Source organism: Galendromus occidentalis, unplaced genomic scaffold (genome assembly GCF_000255335.2).
Source record: "Galendromus occidentalis unplaced genomic scaffold, Mocc_1.1 scf7180000077460, whole genome shotgun sequence".
NCBI classification, from domain to species: Eukaryota; Metazoa; Arthropoda; class Arachnida; order Mesostigmata; family Phytoseiidae; genus Galendromus; species Galendromus occidentalis.
In genome coordinates this window covers 777,772-792,240 of record NW_003805448.1, presented here as the reverse complement: position 1 = coordinate 792,240, position 14,469 = coordinate 777,772, and the positions used below count along the sequence as shown (strand labels likewise).

At 51.9% G+C, this 14,469-nt stretch overlaps 1 protein-coding gene across 1 annotated transcript; it reads left to right on the top strand.

Moving 5' to 3' along the window:
- Positions 1–7,426: 7,426 nt before the first annotated feature.
- On the top strand, positions 7,427–9,462 carry LOC100908512 (phospholipase A1). The gene is made up of 5 exons (XM_003744112.2): positions 7,427–7,908; positions 8,021–8,186; positions 8,349–8,604; positions 8,749–8,943; positions 9,039–9,462. The coding sequence occupies exons 1-5, from the start codon at positions 7,568–7,570 to the stop codon at positions 9,281–9,283; spliced, it is 1,203 nt and encodes a 400-aa protein (XP_003744160.1). The 5' UTR covers positions 7,427–7,567; the 3' UTR covers positions 9,284–9,462.
- The last annotated feature ends 5,007 nt before the right edge of the window (positions 9,463–14,469 follow it).

Genomic DNA, 14,469 nt, shown 5'->3' with positions numbered 1-14,469 from the left:
CCCTACGAAGGGCGCTGTTGGAGACTTCCTTGAAACCATTGGCCATTCATAATGAGGGAAACCTAGTCCACGATTCCCGACGTCGGTCGTGAGTAACACAATTGAACTCGATCTCGCTCGCTACGAGGATACAATAATCATGACGATTCATCGATATCGCCGAGGCATTTTTTTGCGATGTTTGTTTAGTATTGGCGTTCGAGCCCATTATTATTATTATCATCATCATCAACGCAAGCCTTGGCGAACAAAGTCTAACGAGTCGAGTGCAATATTGTCTCAAGAGGACCGAAGGGGTCGGATAGAGCTCCGAGAGACAACCCGATTGAGGATTTTCATTATCAGCGACGGGTTAAGAGAAGGTGCAGGTGGACCGACGCGGAGCACCGGCAGCGCTGGCAACGATCCGGTCCCCGCGGACTGATCGCATTGGAGTTTGGTAGCTCTATCACTTCGAGTCGCGACGAGGTCTCTCGTTTGATCAAGTATTCCTTCACGCGAGAAAACTGCACCGCCAACTCGACGCCCACGCGATGAGAATTTTAGACAAAAATCTCGCGTAACACGTTTAGTGCATTAGATGGAACTTCAGCGGCGGATAGAACGCTTGCCGTGGGTTCCAACTTTCAACCGAGATCGCCTACAATGAGAAAATTGCTGCTCTCGAAAATACTTGACTCTCGAGCGGGAGGAGCGTATCGTCGTGAATTATGCAAGTGTTCGAACAGATTAGGACTCCAGAGAGGGAGATCCAGAAACAGATCATTTTCGGATCCGATCGCCGGTGGAAGAGACAACTCGAAAAATTATTCTAACGAATTAATACATTGGAGGGGCGTTATTCGATAAAAAAAAGTTTTTGTTGCTGGCAATTCCAACAAGCGGAGAGGAGGTATTCGTTTACCGCGTCGGCACTCACAACAGAGGAGCGGCGTTAGCAGCAGGAGGAGCAGCATTTTAAACTTAATGCAAGAAGAGCCATAAATTCGCTTAATCGTCCTCGGGAAGGATCTCGGAGGGGAAGCACCGACCATTCCGGATGCAATTTCAGATAAGTCGCTGAAATATCATAGGGCATCGGGATCCGCACAGCCACTGACTCGGTCGCGGTGTTCGCGGTCTCGTGGCTCTGCTCTCTGTAGAGTTAGAGTAGTTTTTTGGACATCGATTGCGGCCGTTTCCGCAAGGGAGAAGAGACGCTCGCTGCGTTCTAGCCTATGCGGCGCCCAGGCCTATCGTGATCATGACAACCACTAAAACCGATAGTCAAACGATTTTCCGAGACCCGATTTAGTCAGTCAGCCACCCACCTCCCGGGGAAATTGAGGAGAACAAAAGGAGTCGAAGGCAAGCCCATGCACCTTGCGCCGAATCTCCCGGAGGATTCTCTGCGTATCTGGATTGCGAGTTTTTTTTCGTTCCAGTAGACTTTTAATAGTTGTTGCCCGAACGCTAACATTCCGAATCCGTCTAATGATAATGTAAATACCGATACTCGTATCCGTCGCATTCGTTCTGTGCCATTGCGACGCTTTGCCGAACGATCGTAGAGCTCTGGATTTGCCTCACGATCGAGTATCTAATTGTTTCGATGTGAATTATTGGACTCGCTCCGATTCGCACAAGGGGATCTGGAACCTTCGTAGGTTCGCAAGTCCCCCACGGCTGCGTCATCGAACGCAGGGAGCACCGGAAAGTCTCGGAAGTTTGTCAAATATTCAAAACGCGCGTAAGATCGCTTGGACAAGCCTTGGCTCCGGGTCGTCGAGTGGAAGTCCCCTGGACAGAGAATCTACGGATCGGCTCTTGGGCTTTTGCGGGACAGCAAATTAGCGCTGGTCAGCCTACCCCCCTGGGCCAATGGACGGAGCGAAGTCATGGGGATTTTTGTTGCCCGAGCCGAGATTTCGTTGAATCCTTGCGGTCTCTCATGGGACGAATTCGATACGTCCATAAAAGAAAGCATATCTGCGGATCGGTGGCCATATATGTCGATCTGGTCCGAATCTGCGCCGAGTTGTCGCCATCGTCCGTCCCCTCGTCCGATCGTTTTCGATAGCCTTCATATAAAATAGTTTTGTCCTCTCGTTGGCCTTCCGAGAGAGCCAAGGTGGGATTGCAGATAATTTATGGTGGGGCTCAAAGCGGCCAAGTTAACCCCAATTTAGTGTTCTCGGGAGAGGTATAATAATATCGAAATATTTCATGTTGCCGAGCAAGATGCCCAACGAGCACACGGCCAGCGCTCGCTCCTAATCCCTGCCGCAATATCTCACGGCCAACCCTGGAACAAGACGCGGGGGTGGACAGAGCAGGTGCGCGAATTGAAATATGTCCTCGTCACGCGACAACGTGCGACGTTTGTGTCACGCTCATCGATGATGCAGCAGGCACTGCTCGAGAGGGTAGCGCCTGAGTCTCCTCCGAAGATCGTCAGTGGAGATTGTCTCAAAGCGAGGGAATGTGTATATGAGAGCAAGGAAGGAGGGAGGAAGGAAGGAAGGAAGGGACCGTGTAAGAGCGTGTAGCTGCAAGACAAGTTGTCTCTTGAACAAGCACGAGTGAATTTGCTACGTCAACTAAATTCATGGCGCGGAGACAGATGAACAGAATGAGGTGTGTCTCGTGAAAATGGTCGATTCGTGGAAACCATTCGGAACAGTTCCACCAACCACTCAGGCACTCTCCGGTACGCCAACTCTACTCTTCAAGGAGAGGACACTCCCTTTTTCCCTCTTCTCCTTCTTCTTTCTCCTCCTTCCGAAATGGTAAAAGTAGGGAGTTTTCTCTCGCTTGTACTCGCTATCCCATGTCAGTTTCGCCGCCGAGAGAAAAACACAAGTAGCACATTCCTTTTGCTATTGCCCTTATTCGTTGGGATTTTTTCCCTCTCCGGAGAATTGTTCACCGATCGCTGTTCTCACAGACAATTGTGCCGTGAAGTGCCGAATTCTCCGATTCTGCTCTTTCTCGTCGTCGTCGTCTTCGTCAGTGTCATTAGAGAGAGCTAATGATCTGCCGCTTCCACCTGAGCCAGCGCAGCTCCAAGCAGCCGGGCGGGCGTCTGGTCGTCCTGCCCGCCAGCGAGCAAGCGAGTCGGCCAGAGAAAAGTCAAACGCGATGAGGGAGCATCGCCTCCCAATTAATGCACAACTTGTTCTCCGGGAAACAGCTCGAGCGGTTCGCGACAACTGCGCGGCCGGTACGCTCCGACACCCGCCTAATCGGCTTCGAACGGGACTTTCTCTTGGCGATTAGACTCGAGATTCTCACCTTAAACTCGTCCGACTCCCCATGCATTCCCAATCGATCCCGGATTCCGAAGCGTCGGAAGTCGTCGGTTTCCACCGAGCCCGCTCGCGAGTCGGATTCGCCTTCGATTCGCACCTGCGATAATTCATGACGGATCCCTGCACGGCGATGGCTGTCAAATATCTAATCAAGAACCGATTTCGGGCACATATTGGGCGGGGGGCGAGAAAAGCTTTTCAGCGAAGGAGAATATCCGGGAATCGGAGTTCGGTCGATAGTCAAAATCAAACACAGTGATTCCCTCGCTGGAATAAACGTTGTCTCTCTGCGTGTGAGCCCGACCAGTAACTTTTATCTGCGCGGCTCACCGATCGGCGAAAACTCTCGGGTGCCCTCACTCGCTGGGCGCGGGTTTCTTGGACCTGCCCCGCTTGACCTAAGTGTCTAAGGAGATGTCGTCACGATGCAAACAGCCCCCCGGTGTCCTGTTATTCGTGAAGCCGCCGCCGCTACTGCTGTCTCAAGTCGTAGGCCAGCCTTTGACCCCTGCCGAGTGAACATTACCCGGACGTGACGTTATTAAAGCAACCGGGTTAGATTTACAAGCCAACGAGGAGGCGTGTGTCAGATAAGCAAGCTATCCGATCTACCTGGTAACAGGAATCTCCTGAGATGACATTCATGGAATCTTCTATGTATCTGTCGCTGTCGCTACGCTCGAATAGGAAGTCCGAGCATCGAGAGTCCCGAGCCGATACGATGGTCAGCGCTTGGGTATGATGTCTTAAGATAATGGGAATTGACCGTGTGCCTCTCTCTAGTCGATTTCACCGGGAGTCGAGAAAAACAAGCGGGCTCCGGCTCGGGGATTAGGAAGCATTCGGAATGGATAAACCGGATCCATCCAGAAGACTCTCGCTCTTCTCTCCGAAGAACTGACGCGCAGTCGACCTGGCATTGAATTCACATAGAAATTCCGTGAACGGACTCTGAGGTGTCAGAGAGGCTCATGGAGAGGATCGGTTCCGCGAGGCTACGAATAGCGAGGTACGTGGCGAAGCCTCGCGGGTTGGAATCTCGAAAATTATCCGGAATTTCCGCTGGATTTCCACCCTCCGATCGATAAAGGTCATAGAGATCACGATTCAGGTACCGGACATATCGCGATGAGGATACGGTATCCGCGCGGGGACGAGCATTGGGAAGTGGACGATTTCATCCCCGATCGACGCTTTTTCCGCTTAATGAACGCTCCTCGATCCAACGTCGGGAATGTCCGCGTCGCGATCATGGAATACAGCATATGTACAAAAACTCCCTGCTCAGACGAATTGTGAAGCTTCATACAGTAGCCTGCCGACGCCTGTGCGGACTTCAGGAAGTTGGAAGTGGGGTGAGGATTTGGAACCAGTCACCCAAGCACTTTTGTTGGTCCGTCTGCGAAGATGAATCAGATTGAATTCAGTTCATCGTGGAGACAGATTGCTCATCTCTATGCACCCCTGACGAGTGCTCCGTACTTCCCCCGAATCGGATGCACAGACAACCTTGTAGAGCTAGCCATCGAGCGAGCGAGCGAGTGAGTGAGTGAGTGAGTGAGCCAAATGGCAGGATGGCCGGCCGCTCGACCAGGTTGGTAGGCGGCAATCTATTCAGCACCGCGTAAGGGCAAAGTGAGCAGCGCAGCGGGTAGTCCAGATGTCAACGAATTTGTCAAGGCATCCATATGAAAAATTAATATACTCACTCACTCACTTGATCAGACCTGCTGTGCATCCCGAATGTTCGCCTCCCCATTTCAGATTCCACCGCGAGGTTTTTATTCGCGAATCCTTGTTTCGGCCCGTTGATGAGCCGCCTAGGGTCGGGAATTCCAGAACCAGCGCTCCTCTGCGAAGGATCGCCGTGGCTATTGAGATGACGAAGAGATTCATCGGCTCTGATTGTCAAGCTCAGAATCCATCGGGAGAGCTCCCGGGAAAGTCACACGGAGTTGGATCGTTCCTCAGACACCGCACGTTGCGGGACGTGCAGTCTTTGGACGCGCGTAAGGAGCGAACTCTGAAAGCGAAACTCTTTCGAGTAGTTGGAGACCGAGCGGTACTCACTATGGAGCACTTTCCCTCGGCGCCGTCGTTACCGTCGTTGCCGCACCAGTCGTTTGCCGGTGTTCCTCCTCACCTGAGGAGCTGGAGGGACAGAGGAAGGAATTTAATCAGATTGCTCCGGATCCTCAGCAGGGAACACGGTCTCACTCCCTTCTCGGCTATCCGACGAAGCTAACTTGAGAGTGGCATCTCTCACCGCCAACAGAAGCACATCTGCTACTATCACCACAACTGGCACTGAAAATCGACAAGGAAACGAGGTCGTCCGACTGACCGTTTGCCCGCCCGCCAGTCTAGGTAGCGGGCGTGAGGCTCTAAACAAAGAGAAGAGGCGTTTCATTATAACGATCCCACGCTGCCGAGTCCGCTCTCCGGTGTCCAGTCGACCGACCGGTCACTCAGACGGTCAGTCGGACCGCTATTGGTTTTCCAATCCGAGTGCTCGGCGTCAACACACGGCAAAGTGTTGTCCGGGCAAGATATAGTACTCGGACACTGCCTCCGACACTTCACATCGTCAATCAAGCAGAACCGGGCGACGATGTCTAAGTCTGCTAAAAACACTTTACTTAAATCGCGACTCTAAAATTTCAGACGTCAGTCACCTTGGTTTCCGTTGACGCGTTGAGAGCTCGAGGGAGGACGAGAACAGGCAGCGGGACAGGCGGAGCGCAAAACTCAAAATGCTGGGATGAACTCGCTCGGGAGAGAAAACCAATTCCGCAGCTCGGATACGCGCGGCATTGATGACAATGGATGTTCTTAATACAGTGGTGAGGCGAATCAGAGCCATGTTGCTCTTACGCTCGGCGGCAATTTCCTTAAAACATTCCCCCAAGAAGTGCGTTGAGCCGAACGATCGACGTTTTCCATCCAAAAGAATTAGTTCCTGTCGCTGCGTCGTGTTCGGCGTTGTCTCTTCGTTCCGTGATTTTCTTCTCGTAATGCAGCCCTCGTACGCTGGAACTCAACGTGCCGCTGCGACGACACCTCGCCTCTAAGACGACAGGAAGAGCAACCATGAATCGTGCAATCGTTCTACGACTGTCTCTGCTGTTGCAACGCATCGGATCGGTCGGCTCCCCAGTTGCTCGCTGAGAGCGTCGGATGATTCCCTTTCGGGAAATCCTAGTCGACGAGTATGAGGGGAATTCCAAGAAACGTACTTGCTTCGCTCAAGGCTAGGATCTACGCTTGCATTGAACGTGCTTATTTCGCTTTGTGGTTCCCATATTCAATAATTGCTCGTGGAGCGTCACTTCTGCGGAGATTCCGGGGCTATCTCATATTCTTGCGCGATGGCGTCGAGAAAGGGCGTCTGCGCGTAGCGTTACGTGATCACAGATTGATACTCCTTAGTAATGGCATGGAAACCGAAACGCAACGAAGATTAGGGATTTTACTCGACTTGACTGTCGCTCCAGTCAGTTCGTTCGTTTTTGCTGAGAAGCCTCAAGTCAAAAAAGAAGTCGGCCCGGGACTTCACGGAATCTTCACTGCCGGTGGTCTCTCGCTCTCAAGACATCTAAAATGCTCTACCGCCGTAAGAGCGTGGAAGCACGCTCCTGGATCGCGCGCCAACGGATGGTCAACGACAAGGCTGACGGAACGAAAAAGACCTTGAGGAATTACCCACGACGACATCGCTATGTCATGTGTCACACAACGGAGTGAATCAGTCGATTGTTGTTGCTCAATCGTATCGTGACGTCGCTTCCTTCGTAGCGGGAATTCACGGACATGGATCAGCGTCTGTTGGCAACCTCCATCCTAAATCGCGTAATCATATCGCGCCACGCGCCGGTCAGCGGAAGCGGGCTTAGTGTTCGATCGACAGTTTCTAAGCCCCCAGATTAGCGATGATTTCGCAAAGTCAACTATGTCGCTTTCGGTGGATTCGAGCGCAAAAGCAGTGACTGATCATAATTGTTTTGACTGAAACCTCCGGATACGTTTTCGATCCAGCTCCACCTGTGACGACGTTATCCCTCAGCAGTCTTTCCGACCGCTTTCTCTCCGCCGAGGAGAGGAAACAATTATAAGCCCTTGCTGCCGGAGCTTCGAGTGCCTATTCTCTTCCTCCGCAAGCTTAGGCAGTTCGAGTAGTTACAAGCGCCGCTGCTCATCGTGAATCGAAAGACAGGATAGTAACGCCGTTCATTATCCTCCTGAGATATCCAGTTTCGTGAGAGTCAGAGACATTGGAAATGAAGTCGGCCTATTTCTCCGTGATGTTGTGTTTCCTCGCTCAGTGTTCGCGAGGAATTCCGAAGTCAACGAACGGCTTCCATCCTGTCATCCCGTCTCCGAATCGCCACCCCATGGATTTGAATCGTCTCCAGAGGGTCGCTGGAGTCTGGGACTACCTATGGCACATATGGAAAGGCGTAGAAGACGTCATCACCAATAGGATACCACATCCGTTCAAGTGTACCGAGTGCTTCAAAGGTTTAGGCTGCTTCGATGCCTGTAACGGCACATTCCACTATGTGCATTTGCTGCCAGAGACCCCGGAAGAGATAAATACGAAGTTCCGGCTCTACCCATGGTGAGACAGGCGGGGATCTGAGAGTTTTATTCGTATCGGCTGCAAGAGGACATTGGTCTTCTGAGGAGCCTCCTTCCCTGGAAGCTAAGCAGATTTCTTTCTGGAATCAAAGGTACGATAACTCAACTGTCATCATGCTGAACTACACTGACGTGAGCAGCCTGAACAAAACAATTTTCGCCGACAAAAACCGAGAACTTCTCATCGTGAATCACGGTTTCGCAGCCGATGCGAATTCTGATTGGATGGTAGATTTGAAAAACATTGTAATCAAACAAGTGAGTGAGAGCTTCTACATTCCAGCCGAATGAGGAAATTCTCTAACCCATATGGAGATCTGTTAAGAGAGAGATTGGATGTCTCAAGGAGCTTGTTCGAGAAAGGCTCCGCAAGGTTCGCTGAACCAGCGTTATAATCTCCGTTTTTTTTGTCGTTGACAGCGGCAGTACAACGTGATTTTGGTCGACTGGCTGAACGGTGCTGGACCCTACGATTTCTTCTATCCATTAGCCGTGGTGAACACCGAGTTGGTGGGTCGTCAAATCGCTGTTCTCCTCTATCAATTGATGTCCACATATGCGCTGAAGCCTGCGACGATTCACTACGTGGGTCATTCCCTCGGTGCGCAATGCGGCCACTTCTTCGCCGAGTACTTCAAAAAAATCTCGGGAGGAATGCGGATTAAGCAAATCACTGGTGAGTTTCGTAGCGCCTGTGCGAAGGATCTCGGGTATTTGATCGAGTTCGAGAACGATTGCGCATATGACTCAAATGCATCTCGAAAGCATCGCATCACTGCCAAACGAAAAAGGTGGGACTGCATCTTTCGTTCTCTTCCAGCTCTGGATGCTGCTTCCCCGCTCTTCGAAGCTTATAACGTAGGTCTGAACGAGAGCGACGCCAACCTCGTGGACGCTCTGCATACGTCGGCGGGAGACTCCATTCTCACCGGAAAGTTAGGAGTGGTGCGTCCGATCGGCCACATCGACTTCTATCTCAACGGTGGATCGTACCAGCCTGGATGCTGGGAAGTCGGTAAGGATGTGTCGATTCGTCTTCAAATATTGCTTACTCCCGTAAATGTTTGAATGGACGCGGATTTGATTGGCATCTCTCCTCTTCATTCTCAGATCTCGTATGCGCTCATATGAGAGTCCACGAATACTACGTGGAGGCAGTGCGAAATCAGATGACCGGAGCGACATGCAAGTTCGGCTCCCACTCTTGCGCGAACGGCATCGGCGGCTATAAGAACGGGACCTGTCTGCTCGCAATCGGTAACTACAGTCGGATCGCTTACGATATCGATTCGAGGACTGGAGACGGCATGCAATACCTGGAAACGAATTCGGCTTCTCCTTTCTGCAAAGGCTGAGACCCCCTCCCGTGTCTGTATCTTTTCTGCTCGTTCAAATCTGGACTTTTCCTCGAGCAACACGGCACTGCCGACTCCGCTGGAAAGCGGCTACTGAGCGGCTCCGATCAGCTCGGCCTCCGGCCCTTCGATCCCATCTCTCAGAAGTACCGAGTACGATATTGTAAATAATAATCGAAGGCTTGTCGAGAGATCTGGAGCAATTTGTACACATGTTTCATATTCGATCAAAATACGACGAAGAAATCGAAACTTTATTTATTCACGTCACAGCCTCTCGGATCTCTGATAAATCAAAAACATTGAGGATACTCGTGCTTATACTTTGACCGCTTCATCTCGGGCTGTAGCTATGGTCCGAGAGGGATCGGGGCGAAGTGCATGAGCAGCGTCAACAGCGTATCAACGCGTCGGTCGAAGCTGAGCTGCCTTGAATAGATTCGGTCGGGCTTTGCTTGCTCGTATTACCCAGTAGAACGGCAACTTCAGAAGAAGAAGTCTTACATTTGGCTCTTCAACGACAACGAGAAGCCAATGAAGGAGAAGGGAAGAACCCTTTGGGCGGGAAAGTCTTCCTTTGCATCCGCTCCCATCGTGGTGACCAGGAAACTCAGGACGACACAGGCAGTAGGAACAACAACAACACCGACAGGAGCAGCAGCATCAAGCAAGCAGGCTCTCGATAGTAAATTACAATTAGGCTGAGCTGTGCTCCTTGAGTCTCGAAGCAATGAGCCGTTCATATTGTCTACCAATACAAGTCTTTTCGTTCGTGGTCCATCCATCGGTCTGTCTGTCTGCCCGTCCATCCATCCCTTCGTTCATTCGATGGCTCTCTCGTCCCACCTGGGTTCGACCCCAAAACTCATTTCAGACTGTGTATCAGAAACCATATTTACGACCCAGGAGAGCAGCAGCAGCAGCAGCAGCCTTGAGTGATCCAAGTGGATTGTGATCTGCTTATTATAAAGTATACAATGAGTGAGCCAGCGGTGGTGACCTCGTTGCTTCGATGAGCCACGGACCAATGGGGCCTCAGGACATTTCTCCACAGCGGGCCCTTTCGCTCGTCGTTTCTGTCTGGCCGAACATGAATGGTCTAATTCTTCAAGGATTGGAGCTCGTTTGCGCCCTCGCTCCACCTCCCTACGTCGCGTACGTAGCTCAGATGAGCCATACGTCACGACAGGCGCCGCCTCAACCGTAGAAATCATAGCTCGCTAAGGCCCGGATCCATACAGCTCGACGAGGGAGGAGTTTGAACATACGAGGGCCCGATATGGACCGTCGCGGAGATGTTTTGCGCAAGTCCAAATCAGGAGATGTTCTGCTCCTGACCGAGCAGCCCGGATCCCGGCTAGAGTTCTGCCTCACATTGGTGCCCTATCTGCATCCATTTCAGTGGACGCAATGCCGTCCATACGGTAGAATGAAATCCAACCGAGTTCAGGAGAATTTTGGCGAGATTTCACAGGAGCATATTGAGAGAGGGAAGCCTTGCTCCTGGAGAGTTACACACTTTATCCTCGCCGGGGCAAATATGTAAGGCCTTCCCAACGGTATTCGCCGGATGGGGAGGGCCTTTTCCGACAACATAATTCGGGTCCCTCATAATCCCGAGCTCGCTCGTGTCGGATTCCGCGCACGAATCGACGACACGAGGCCTAGCAACCTTAGACTTATGTAAAGTATTCAGATATTCGTCATTTGACAGACCTGTCTCCGATGAATTTCGGTATTCTGCTTGTCGTCGAGCGGAATTTCGTACGATTGTGACCGTGTGGGCAACTAGGCAGGTAGAACATCGGCGGCGATGGTCGATCCTGACGTTTCGTCGAGTGATCGGGAGATTTATGGTGGAGCCAATCTCATTACTCGCTGTCACTTGTTCCCAAAACATTCCATTCAATGACGGCCGGTTTTTATCTATGCCAGACTGGCCACTGTGGACACCGCTCCCTCGCTAACTGAGTGTGAGACACATGTAGCTGGAAAGGCATTGAGCATTGAGAGGCGTCCGCATATTCACCTCTGATAAATCACGTCCTCTTTCTTCTTCCGTCCCCTGTCCCTCCGACCAATCTGCGTTGTCAGTGAGCTTGCTGTGCGAAGATATGGGTGGACGGAGGGATGGATGGATGGATGGATGTATCCGCTGGAGAAGCCTGCCGGGGGGGGAATGCGGAGCTATTCGCGCCATGAATGCTGGGGATTCACACAGATATTGGTTGCTGTTCCGATTGTCGCCGCCTTATTACACGGAGCATTCCTGAATCACGGCTTGATTTTTCAGAGGATCGGACAACCGATCAATCGAAGCTGCATGACAGATGGGGAAAGGCGGATTGTCGAATGCACCGCTGCTCGTGAGCTGTTGCAACAGAGAAGCGCACTCGAAGCATTGGGGAACAATAATTCGAAAGGTTTTATTGAGTGAGGCGATAGGATGAACTCGAACGACTCGTAATCTATGCCTCGTTCGTTGTTGTTGTCGCTACCGATGCTGCTGCCGCCGCCGCCGCCGCCGCCGCCGTCGTCGTTGCTGATGTTGTTACTCGCACTGGCGTTGTTTGTCCCCGGATAGCAGTGACTTCAGGGACTCCTGCTGACTGGAAAGAGCATCCGTAGCCGTTCGTATGAAAGCATGCAGGTTGACTGCTCCTATGCGAACTCAGTCAGTCAGTTAGTCGGTCGGTCGGTCGGTCGATCGGCCGGCTCGCTGACTCGCTGCCTGTCTGGTCCCTATAGGTGGCACCTGCCATAAAATAGCCATAAAGCCCGCCATGAACATAAACTCCAAATTCGAAACTTTAGCTGCTCACAGCTCAATCGGACGGCGCGGCGGCCCGAAAAGCAAGACCGGTAAGACTGATCCAGCTTGATCTCTATCGGGTCGCACTGAGTCGGATTGCAGGAGCGAGTCCGACTGCCGATGATAATGCTTAGAACAAATGCATGCATGCTCGCTCGCTGGCCTGCTTGCGCGGCAGGAACCCGCCAAAACGAAGCAGATTTACATATGACACAAGCAAGAAAAAGACTACAGACACGGGATTAAGCATAAAAACCATCGGAGTCTTCGAGCTCTTCGACTCAAGTGCGGGACACCCCCATTCGCTCACACTCGAACTAACTGACTGACTGACACACCGAGCGACAGACGGATGAATAGATTCACTGGACTAGTAATCTAATAGTCAAGTTCCGATGCGAATATCAACTTTCTCCCGGAATACTGGCGGGATTAGGAGCCGGCTTCGGGCTCCGCGAAAAGGGAGCGGCGAATTGTCTTCGGTTATAGTTTGCTCATCAGTCATCAGCGATGGAATCACTTCTATTTCCATACGATATCATTTATTCCATCCGATGGAAGCGATAATTGAGACTCGCTGCGATATCGTGCGTACGGGGGCTGAGAGGCCGAAACTCCGGGCCGCGAAACTCCAGGGTCCGGATCCTCAAGCCCCGCCCAGGCTCCTCCTCTGTGGCCGACCAATCGCGTGGCATGGACCCTCCTTGGAACTTTATCGTGCATTATTGAACCGCACAGCCGACGTCTATGATGCAGAAAAAACTCTGCGATCCGGAAATACAGCCAAATCCCTGGATCGACCAATCTAGGTCTGCCGCTGAACACGCCTAATTTGTCGAGCTCTTTGCTGTGGACGCTCTGCACCAGCCACTCGTTGGCCAGGACTCTGGCCGCAGCCGGGACAAAGCAGAGCAATTATTTTGACGTCGGATAGGCTCGAGGAAAATGATGATATCAGTAGTATTCACTAGCTGCCCAGCGACTTCGCGGGGGAAGAGCTCTAAATTGTTAGATCGGAAGAGAGAGGCAATCAAGTTGCTGTCGACAAGTAGCAGGATCCACGTTGAGTTGGCTGCCTTCCCCGTCGGAATCGACTCGCTGTCGGTAAGCGACTTCCTTTGCCCGTTTGTGTTTGCCTATCTGACTGACCAGTCGACAGATCGAAAGGCTGGCAATGGCAGGAAGGCCCGACAGCAAAAGCAGTGCTAGCATAGTCAACGTCTGAACGTCCGTCCGTCCGTCCGTCCGTCTGTCTATCTGCCTGTACGAAGGGCCCATGCATCTTGCTGCAATCAACGAACAATCGAGAAACGGTCGGCCATCGGTGGGTCTCTTCTTTGTGCATCAAGCAAACTTTCTAATACCCTTTGTCCACCCCTAATTCTCACTCCCACGGGGTCAACTGAACGAAACGAAGCTCGTTACTCGTGATATGGTGCAGCCAGCTCTGTCGTTGCCCGATAGGTACTAGATAGTGTTTCGATGGCTGATGAGGTCGGCAGCGAAAGAATTTGAGCTCCATACCACCGACCCAGCATCGTTCTTTCGTATTGGCTGCATCGAGACACGTCGTATCACACCTATGGAAACTTCGCGCGCGCTCACGCCAGGGCGATTCATCCCATCTCGAGCAGAAGGTAGGCTGCGATGCGTCATGCGATCATGTTGGGATCGGACGGATGCTTGGACGCCGTTCCCACGCGGTCGAGAGACAAGAACGTTCGATGCGCTCACGGTGTCTTCACTCAGATAGTACGCGTGGCTACCGCGATGGACACACTGGAGTCTTGTAAACAGAGCATTGGCAAGAATTCCGTTTCATGTTTCCCCGGTCGCTTCGAGACTCCACGATCTTGATGCTTCGTTAAACTCACTGATTACGACAGGCCGCTCCGCTTTGGTAGATTCTGAGCTTGTTCGCGAATTCGAGGCGCGGGCCGCCCGTAAGAGTGAGCGGGCTCAAATTCAAGCCTTTATCGACTCTTGTTCGTTCGTATACAGTACCACTCCTTAATTCGCTTACCGAGCTTGGTAATTAAAGGCTCGTACAGCCCCTACACGGATTTTCCGACATCAAGCAAACTGCGAAGTTTATCCCGAACGGAGAACGAACAAGCAAACACATTAATGAACCCGCCTCTGAGCATACGGACGAGCCAAATCACAACAATCGATGCTGACTCCTCCGCCTATCGCATACAACACGATCTGGATGCACGAATCGCTCGGTACCTCGGTTCGGTCGGAGGACAGAATGCTCAACGGCGGAGGAGCCCTACCCGGCGATGGTAATAACGTAATATCGTAATGACTAATGACTAATGCTTCTCGGCCGCGGATTTTCTCCAGGCTGAGGAGATTTGCCCTTGGGGAA